This window comes from Microtus ochrogaster, chromosome 6, assembly GCF_000317375.1.
Source record: "Microtus ochrogaster isolate Prairie Vole_2 chromosome 6, MicOch1.0, whole genome shotgun sequence".
Classification (NCBI taxonomy): domain Eukaryota; kingdom Metazoa; phylum Chordata; class Mammalia; order Rodentia; family Cricetidae; genus Microtus; species Microtus ochrogaster.
Window position 1 is genome coordinate 55,902,368 of NC_022013.1, and position 10,779 is coordinate 55,913,146.

Genomic DNA, 10,779 nt, shown 5'->3' on the forward strand with positions numbered 1-10,779 from the left:
ACTTTGTATTGAGATACATGAGGATTATGTTATTGTTGATTGCTTCTAGTGAGGAAGATGGGGAAACATTTTTTTATAATCTTGTGAATGCTTTCTAATTGTGTTCATCTGACCCTGATGCCTACAGTGAAATTTAGCTGTCACCTCTCTCCCTCTTCCTTGCAGACCTGAATCAGAACTTAGTCTGTGTTCATAGGAAAGAGTTAATCAGAAATTCCTTTTCTATACTGTCTGCCTTTTGCACTCCATTGTAGGTTTTTATTTGTTTGATATTTATTTATTTGTTTATTTAATTTACTGTTTGATATAGGATCTAACTATGTAGCCTTGGTTGGCCTGTAACTTGCTATGCAGACTAGGATGACTTGGAACTCACTAAGATTTGCCTGCGTCTGCTTCCCAAATACTGGGATTAAAGGCATACACCACAATCACAATGCCTGCCTCCCATCATAGGCTCATGAACCACTGCCACATTCTTTACATATAGTGCCTTTTAATTATGAGCTGGCTGATACAGATCTGTGAGCACTAGATTATGATTCCTAAGTGCTATTCTAGATTTCCATGGGGACTTTTCCCAATGTCATTTAGATCTTTTAAATTATTTAGCCATGCTCTCTCAACTGAGACTAGAGCGTATACAGTTTTCCCTGTTCTGAAAGTGTTTAACTTTACCAGATACTGCCTTTATTTAAAAGGAATGACAACAGGTTAAAGGAGAGGTGCTTCAGAGGAAAATCAAAGAGGCGTGGAATTGGGGGCAAGGAATTGTGGAACACTGAGACTTGAGTAGGGAGTTGGATGACTTGTACTTAGTAACAGATTATTTTAATTTTGCAAACTGTTTTTTTTTTTAACCTTGACCTGAATTAGTAGACCAAGGAATTTCGTAAGGAAACAGTTTTGCAATCTGAATTTTTTTTTTTTTTTTTGGAAGGCTATTAGATATTTGCTATTGGTCCTTTCTGTTGTAGGGTGGTTCTCAGTATTTCTGGTATGCCAGAAACGCAGCTGTGTTGCCTCTTCCTCTTGTTTAGGAAATTCTAATGGCCAGCCATCGCCCACAAACACACACCTGGCATTTGGCACGTCAGAGTGTAATCCTCAAGTTAGTGGATTGCCTTAGTGAGTATCTTCTCTGTATACTGTTAGTCATTTTAGCCATTCTCTTTAGACTTTAGACATTGAAAGACGCTTTTCTATTTCCTGAATTGCTGACTAAATTATCTTATGTTTAAACACATAAGGCTATATTTTTGATACACTTTGTATTGAGATACATGAGGATTATCTTATTCTTGATTGCTTCCAGTTACTTGGATTTTTTTCTAGAAATTTATCTTTCTGTGCTAGTACCATGTTAAGTAATTCAGTTTATGCTTTTTTCACTTATATTTTTAACATTTAATTACATTGAAAACTTCCTTAATAACGCAAAGCCTCCTCGGGCCTTGTCAGTCATAATGTCATCCTATCTCTCATGCAGTTATTTATATAAAAATTACTGTCTGGGTCATCATTATCTCTCAGGATTTGAAAGCTGTCATGTAAAAGAAAAAATGAAGGATACATTGGGTATCATGTTTTATTCCTTTATCAAACAAGGTAAAATGACACCATCATAACAGGTATCCTCATATCCCATACCTCTATTAGCTAATTAGAGTCTTTCCCTCTCCAGTGGGTTAGAATCCTGATGCTGTCTGTCTTTTACAGTACTAGAACTAAAATACACTGCTTTTTGCATTTGAACTAGTGACCTTCAGGTCATGGTTAAGGTCGGGTCTGACCAAAGGGTGTTTTTGGATCAGCATCATGACTTTAACAGTTTTGAGTTGAGATAGCTTTAGGATTGCCTGTAGTTTTTCTCGGAGGTTTCTGCACCCACCATCAACCTTGCAGCTTGCACATTCAGGAGGACTGACTTCCCAGTAAAGCCTTATCTGATGCTCTTCTTAGGCCCTGGAACCAGATTTTTATTGATCTCCCTCTAGAGATTTTGTTGTTTCCCATTTTCTTTTCGTCTGTCATGGAACACTTTAATCTTCCCTAGGTAACCACCACTAATATTTTAATATTACCATCTTAGTGCAAAGGTTGTAAAGATGTGCTTGGTGGATGGATGCCTGAGGAAGCAGCACTTCCAGGAGAGTCAAGGTCATCTGTAGAAATTAGGTCTAAATTTGAACTTTAATCTCTTGCAGTAGTGGCAGATGTTTGTCTCTCCTGCTGACCTGCCGTTCGGGATGAATTAAGGCTTCAATAAAGAGCCCTGATTTGGAGTCTGTTCACCAAAGCCGCGTGGCAGCTTGTGCTCTGTAATTGCTCTAACATTTACTTCTCTTATCTGGTTTGCTTGCCTCTTCCTACTCTCTGCACTGTGCTGATTTTTATTATGAGAATATATTAGGTCATTCTTTGGTACTGGAAATTTCTCTTCTTAAATTAGGGAAATACATTTCAGAGTAGATGCCCCTTAGCAGCAGAGTGTAGAACAGCTGAGCTGCTAAGTGGAGATGCTTTGGGGGCCTCCGTGCACCTGGGTAATGCAGCTGAGTTGTTGATGATGCTACCAAAGGGACCAAATGAAATTAGCTTTAAACTTCAAGATTTACTTAAAATTCCTACTGATATTTTTCAGCATAGTGGTCGTCATACTGTGTATTAGTCATAACTGAACTTCAGTTCTACTTAATTTTAGCAACAAAATAGTAGGAAGTTATTGGCAGTAATTTCGTATGTTAGACTTCTTTTAAAAGCTGTTGCTACAATGAAAGAAAGCTATTTGTTAGTACTGATTCCTCATGAATGCAAACAAAGCTTCAGCGTCCTTTTAAAAGTGTGCTTAAGTCATTTGCTGTTTTCTTCTTCATTGTCCTCTTATAAATGGTAAGCCTTTCCATCTTCTCTGTAAAGAAACTATTAACTATTTTAAATCTAAGTCTTTGGTTCATGATAACAGCCACTTAAAATAAGTCTTTTTTTTTTTTAAAAAAAAAACATGATTATATTGATATGTAAAGTTTTTTATCACAAGGAATTTTGAACTTTTTCTTGGGAGTTTTTGGAGTGGAGAGCCCGTCCTGTTCCATGGCTTGGTTAGTGTTTAGGAGTATTTTTAGTAACAGTCCTAACTCAGTAGCTATGTAAGCACTGAGCGAAGATGGAGTCACAGGGCAGGCTGGGCTTGCTTCCCACAGGGAGGGCTGGGAGTGGAGCAGGAAGGAAGGCCTGTTTCAGCAGCGCCTTGTGTGCAACTATGTCTGAGTAGGCAGCCGGCAGCACAATGTCTCCCTTGTGCCGAGGAACTTTCTCAGAGAGTTCTCCGAGATGTGAGAGCAGAGCGTTTGGGTGAGTGGAGAAGCTGGGGTGCTTCAGGGATTCTTGTCGAGTTTTGTGGTGTTTGGATTTCAGGAGTGGACCGATATTTGTTGTTACAAAGTACTGGCTTTGTTTTCAGCAGCGTTTCAGTTTTTCTGAACCAGCTCTGCTGCAGACAGATTGGAGCAGCTTACTGTTTAAAATTGTGAGCTTTATTTAAAAACATGATCGTCTATGATGATAGGTTAATTTGTGCTTCTTGAGGCTGAGAAACTTAATTGAGGCACTTATTTCTAAGAATGGATACTATGCTCTTCTTAAATCTACATTTTTCGGTCCTGATTGCTTGTATTTGAAATGTGTAATGTTCATTTTCAGGGAAGTTTTTCCTTGTTTTAAAACAGTCTAACATTTAATTGTTCACTTAAGTGGCTGCTGCAGAAATATTATAATTCACTTCAGTTTGAATGTATAAAGTTCAGTTTTCACTGTAAGAACTGGTTTCCTTTGGAAAACTTTATTTTGTGATTAGTTTACATGGCTGGTGCTTCTAGAATAAAAAAAAATTTTTTTTCACAGCATTTAATTATTAGTCCATAAGTAGTTAACTTTTTATAGAGTGTGCACATATTTATAGTCTGTTACTTTTTAATCTGTCTAGTGGACTGTGACAATATGAACCGCTTTGACCGAGCAGACAGAAATGTACGACAGTCACAGGACGGATTTTGGAAAAGAGCACCCCAGAGGTGGAGTGGGCAGGAGCATTACCACCTTAGCCACCCTGATCACTATCATCACCATGGGAAAAGTGACTTGAGCAGGTGAGCACTGTTCTAACTGCAGCTTCACTTCTGTCCTCTGCTTAACCTGACTCATAGGTCTCTCTCCAAGCCCATTTGCCTGGTTTTCGAGGCACCGAACCAGTTCAGGGTATGCATGATATGTAATTATTATAATAACTAATCTTTTCTTAGCTGGACTCTTGTTTCAGTAGCTTTATTGAAGATTTACAAATTGCATTTGCATCTATTTAAGGACTTTTAAGTTGTGATATGACTTTGCGGGGGAGAGGATTATCATTTGGAAATTAATGAATATTGACCTTGTTTATTATTTTTAAAAATAATATTGTATAAGGTAACTACTAAGTTATTGGTTTTGTTTTGCTTATAAATTAAAATTCCACAAATACTGTTAAGAGATGTGAATTGACACTAGAAGTACTTTCCATTTTAAGGGATAAAGTAGTCTGAAATTGCATCAGATCATGGAGTCTAATGGGCTCACAGCCATTCACACCTGGGGTCAGAGCTTCACCTGTTATAGATTAGCTTTGCAAGCTTAGCTTATTTAACCCTCTGCACTATTTATGAGCATGCTTAAGAACACTTTTCTGTGTGTGTTTATGGATCAGGATAAAGTTGGTTATTCAGTACCTGGTTTATGGTAAGCAATAACATTAATTAATTTAAAAGTTTTAATATCTCATTCTGCAAGGGGTTTATGTTTATCCTGGAGCATATTGTAATGCAAATAACAAAACTGAGATGAAGAAATGATATAAGGAAAACATGATCTTTTGTACCCCCTAAGATAAGAAACAAAGTTGTTGCTAAGGGTCCTTGTAGAAAAAATAAAGAGCAAAGCTTGACCTGTTGTTATCAGACATACAGTGTGCATAAGATGGAGAATTTGTTTCTCCTGGATTTGTTCAACACAAATTTATAGAAGACAAATACAGAGGGAGTGGTCGTGTGAGTTCTAAGAAAAGTACTTTGGTCATACACTGAGTCCTGAGTGGCACAGTAATTGTCTTAATCCTTCATCATCATGTTTTTCTATCTAAGCTGAACAAATTCTATTCTGATAAAGTATCCTTTTGTGGATTAATAAAAAAATGGGATCCAATTAAAATCTTTTGTTGGAGTAAATAAATAGAAGGATAAGATTGTGCAGTCGGGAAGAATTCATGTAGTAGGTAGAGATCATGCTTCTCTCTTTAATCTTTTTTTTTAAAATTTATTTATTTATTAAAGATTTCTGCCTCCTTCCCGCCACCGCCTCCCATTTCCCTCCCTCTCCCCCGATCAAGTCCCCCTCCCTCATCAGCTCGAAGAGCACTGTGTCTTTATAACAAGTTAAATTACTGCAGGTGTATGAAGCAAACTTAGTAATAAGCATTTCAGTACCAGTTACTTTTGCTACAAATCCTAACAGAAACAGCTCACAGGATAGGTTTGTTTTGACCCAGTTTCAGAGAGCTTGAATCCATCATGGCAGGGTAGTCATGGCAAAGTAGCTCATGGTGTTAGGAGCATGTGATGGAGGTTCCTCACATCATTGCAAACCAGCAGGTGTAACCTTCAAAAACTTAACCTTAATGGTTTATCTCTACTAGATCCCCCTCGTATACATTGTCCAGCCTCCCAGAATAGCAGTACCATCTGGAAACACAACTTGAGCCTGTGAGAGATATGTCATATTCAGACTATAAAAATGGTTATTTTAAAATTAGTTCATTCACTTAATAAATACTCATTGGTAGCCTATGTGTTGTGCAGTGCCCTAAAGTCTTATGCTGGTATGAAACTGAAGATAGTATGGGAGGTGAAAGTTGTGGATTGGTAATGAGTTCTTGGACTATTGTATTAAAGAGGAAGAATTCTTCATTGATACAGTTTAAGTAGACAACTTTACACTGAAGTGAAGAAAAGACTCCTGTGCATGTGTCACATGAATGTGCATGTCACATACATAGTATACAGTCTGTGGAGACTAGCATGTGGGTGCTTAGCATGCAGTGTTACTGCTGTGACAATGTGTGCCAAATAAAGGGTTGGAAGAGGGATATGATGAGCATGCAGTGGCTCTCTCTGTTTGTATGTTTTATCTTGGAAAGCACAGACTGAATGGTTACTTTTGAACCAGTCTGCAGGACTGACTGGAGACTGTGGAGCAATAGTGTAGTGTCTGAAGGAGAGGAGTGAGCACTCAGCCTGGCACAAGGGCAGTTGCAGGGATTGTGTGCTAGAGTTTGGGATTTTCAGACACCCATCCTTCAAGTTTACCATAACTGGATTTTTTGTTTATTTGGAAGAATGAGTGATATGTTCTATAACTCTAGAAAGCAGAACTGTCGTATCTGCGGTTTTTTTGTTTTTTTGTTTTTTTTTTTTTTTGACAAAGGGAGGCGGATTTCAGCATAAAGGAGACATCATTCAGCCTATCAGAAATAGAATGGGTAACATGGAGTTAATTGTCTCTGTCCTTAGAAATGATCCAACTGAGGCTGAGTGTAATCTCAGAAAAATCAGAAAGGACATCCCCTCTCCCCAAAAGTCCAGAACCCTAAACTCTAATTTTCTACGTATCAACAGTTCAGATAAATATAAGAAAGAACAAATTAAGTTGTTTAAACGGTGGCTGCGTTATGTCTATTTGCTTCTATAAATTGTGATTTTGCAGAAGTTATTGAAATATAGCATAACATTTCCCCAAAACATGACCACAGGTCCCCCTCAGAGGTTATAAACTTTGAGGCACTTGTGATTGTGAATTCTCAGTTTCTAGTTGGTGTTTTTGTTAATCTGATTTAGTCAGCATAGAGTTTTCTAGGGAGTGGTTGAATACGCTGATAATGCTGAGGCTCATAGATGCCTGGTTCAGTTTACCTTCAAGCTTCTATGTTTGTTCTGGGTTTTCCCAGCATGCCAAAGCTATTTACAATGATGTATGTCACAGAAAGAAACTTTCCACAGCAAGCCTTGGAACTGCCATTTTCTGTTTTCACCTTAATGTTAAAGAGTTTGAAAGTGCAAACCTCTAAGTCTTTTTTAATATTAAGTGTACAGAAGTCCCTCTTGGTATTCTCTAACGTGAGTACTGGCTCTCTTGTTTCGTGTCTAATCACGGTTATTATCATAGTTCATTATAGCATTATGTCTTAGCCATAACTTAGGCCCGTTGGGGGCATTACTTGTTCAGAATTGCTGATCTATATGTTCTCTCGTATTCTCATGATAATACCACTTTTTTCTTTTACTCCAGCATAATATTCCATTTCCGTTTTCTCCAAGAGTTCCCCTTTCCTAAAACTTTTATGCCTTATGAAGTTCTCTCAACCCTAAGAGACTTACAGCCTTGCCCTGCTTGTGGTTATTTTCCTAATTATAACAAATCTAACACTTAACTAAATGTATTTCTTTCATAGTCACATTTTTATAGGCAAGATTTTTATTTTCTAAGAGTCCTAGTATTTTACTCTTTAGAGGTGGGCATGTCTTTATTCTCACTCTTCATTGGCACTCCTGAATGAAGTATTTTCAAGTTGCTCTTTTGAGACTTGGGCCATTTTGCTGAATCAGCTCCTTTTCATTATTCCTCTGTGTATACTTTATAAAAATTGTGGCCCCTTAGCTTCCTGTCCTCCATTATTGTAACCTTTGATACAGCCTTGAATAACACTATTGTTCTGCAAGTGATCATTTTAACTTTTTCCTTAGCTCTTAATATTTTCTATTTATGCTCTATGTCATCTGAGAACAGATAATTTTCCTTTTTCCTTTTCAATCTGTATAGTTTTCTTTCTTGCACAATTGCTATGGCTACAGTTTTTGGCATGGTGTTGAGGTAGTGAGAGCCAACAGCTGTCTTGTTTCTGATTTGGGGGAAAAGCATTCATCTTTTGATGTCAAGAATGGTATTGTTTTGTTTCATTTTTTTCAAGCATATTTCCTTTATCACTCTGAAGACATTCCCTTCTATTCATGCTTTGTTGAACATTTTATCCTGGTGGCCTGCTGGGTTTCATCTAATGCTTTTCCAGTGTCCATTGAGATGCCTTTCCCCTCCTTTCATCTTATTAATACAGTATGTCACATGGCTTTTAGATGTCAACCAGACATTCCTCAAACAATTCAGTTACTTATGGTACACAATTTTTACATTACTATACACTATGGAGTTTTATGTATCTACTCCTAAAAACTAGTTTAGTTTTGTTGAGATGAATGTGGTTTTGGTTATGGGCCATTTAGAATGAATTGGAAAGTGTTCCTTCCACTAGCATTTTTGGGAAGAGTTTGTGAAGGAATGTTACTGACTTTTAATTAGATCTAAACTTTACTTTGTGACAATATTCTTATTAATAATTTAATATCTATTTATATTCTATAGATGCCTGTTAGGTCTCAGAGTACATTGTTGCCCAAGTCCGTTGATTCCCTGTTGATCTGCTGGTTTGATATGTTTGTTACTGAAGGCAAACTTACGAATTCTCCTTCATCACTGTATCTTGTAGAGAAGAGTGACTTGGAGTGTCTTCTCCTTTCAATTCTCCTTCATTTTAAAGGATTGCTTTGCTAGATGTAGAATGCTTTGTTTATAGACTTTCTAGTAAGTTTTTGACCCTTGCAAATTTTGATCGATCCCTTGTTTCCTGATAAGAAATCAACTCTCATTTCTTTTTTTTTTTTAAAGATGTGCACTACCACCAATGCCTGACTTTTTTTTTAAGATTTATTTATTTATTATGTATACAACATTCTGCCTCCATGTATGCCCACACACCAGAGGACGGCACCAGATCTCATTACAGATGGTTGTGAGCCACCATGTGGTTGCTGGGAATTGAACTCAGGACAGTCAGTGCTCTTAACCTCTGAGCCATCTCTCCAGCCCTCAACTCTCATTTCTTACTTCTTCCATTTCATGTGCTACTTCCCTTTCCATTTAGAGGACATTCACATTGATTTCTTCTCAAAGATAGATTATGGTGTGTTTAGTATTATCTCTCCTTTAGCTTAGCATCCCCTTGAGCTTCTTAGATATGGAGATTGGTATTTCATTAGATTTTGGAAATTCTCATCATCCAGTTTATTTTCACCACTCATTATCTCCTTCTTCCCACTTTCTGTCACATTAAGAATAAAATGAATATCATTCTTTTCTTGTCACAACAAGTTTGAAAGAGGAATACATAAAATAGGCAAAGTGCTCAAATCAGCTCTCCCCTCTCCAGGATTTGTTGTTGCTATGGCTTATTGCCACTTTGCATTCCTGTCCACAGTGAGTGGGAGCTCCTGGTGGCCCACATCCTCAACCAGCTTTAGGTGTTGCGCTTTAGACATTAACCATGTGCTATGTAGTAGTGTCTTGTTTTAATTGACAATTCTCCAATGATATTTTTTCAGATGCTTGCTTTCCATCCATATGTTTTCTTTCCTGATGTGTCCAGATCTTGGTCAATTTTTAAATCGAGTTATTCTCATATTGTTGAATTTTAAGTTCTTTGTATATTTGATATATTAGTCCTGTATCAGATACATGTATAGGAATTACACTCACTCAGTCTGTGGCTTTTCTAATTTTCTAAGTGGTGTTTTTTTATTTCTAAAATTTGCAGATGACCTTTAGAAATAAAGCTGAGTACATTTCTTCCTTGGAATATGTGTCTGTATGCATGCACACACACTGTGTCTAAAAACGTTCACAAACCCAAGATACTCTAGGGTTTTTTCCTATACCATAGGAATTTTATAATTGTGTATATTACATTGAGGTCTGTTACTCATTTTGGATTACTTTTTGTGAAGGTCATTTCTGTTGCACATAGATATCTTGTTACTTCGTTTCATTTGTTCAAAACGTCATCCCCTATTGAATTGTCTTTGCTACTTTTTCAAGGAGGGGGTGACTGCATTTATGAATCCATTTCCAGACTGTATTCCTTATTTTCCTGTTTTCACCTGTTATTCACCAATTCCATCCGATTGTGATTATCACAGCTTCAGATGGGAAGCTCCAGAATGGGCAAGCGCCAGTTTTGGCTGTTCTTTTCTTACTCATCAGATCATTTTAGTAGCATCCACAGGGTAATACCCTAGAATGTTGATTAGGATTGTTTCAGGTCTAGTATATAAAGAATAAAATTATCACCATAAAACATGCTTATTTAACTTCTACATGGAAGTTAAATTTTTTTAATTTTTTAATGGTGAGAAAAATATCAAGATTAATTTAAAATCAAATTTGTGTCTTAGGGAATAAAGAAAAATAAACCTCTCATACCCACATATATACTCATATATACAGATCTGCACCAGCCAGGCTGAAATACAAAGTTATACATCCTCATAGTCAAGGTACTTTGAAAGTGGGGAATAATAAGAAACTAAATTATTGATATGGCATATAATTTGGGAAGATCACTTTAAACTTATAATAAATCTTTAGTAATGTAATTGTTTTTTTTTTATTTAGGTTGGTGGGTTGGATGGCAGTAATGCTTCAAATTCAATTTGGATTTCCAAAACAAAGATACCATTTAAAGCTTTTCTTTCTCTAGCTTCTCTAAATCCTATAGGCTTTTCCTCTCTGGATTTCCAAAACAAAGATACCATTTAAAGCTTTTCTTTCTCTAGCTTCTCTAAATCCTATAGGCTTTTCCTCTCT

The 10,779-nt window shown here is 36.8% G+C and overlaps 1 protein-coding gene across 6 annotated transcripts in view; it reads left to right on the top strand.

The window, feature by feature from the left end:
• Ccser2 (coiled-coil serine rich protein 2) overlaps positions 1 to 10,779 on the top strand; it is a 114,599-nt gene that overhangs the window by 49,580 nt on the left and 54,240 nt on the right. For 5 of the 6 annotated variants that reach the window (XM_005348597.3, XM_013346834.2, XM_005348598.2 and 2 more), the window contains one exon: positions 3,986 to 4,148. In XM_005348597.3, coding sequence (XP_005348654.1) covers positions 3,986 to 4,148 — 163 coding nt within the window. Of the gene's footprint in view, positions 1 to 3,205; positions 3,355 to 3,985; positions 4,149 to 10,779 lie in introns of those variants that run through there. The other variant, XM_013346836.1, reaches the window with a different exon arrangement.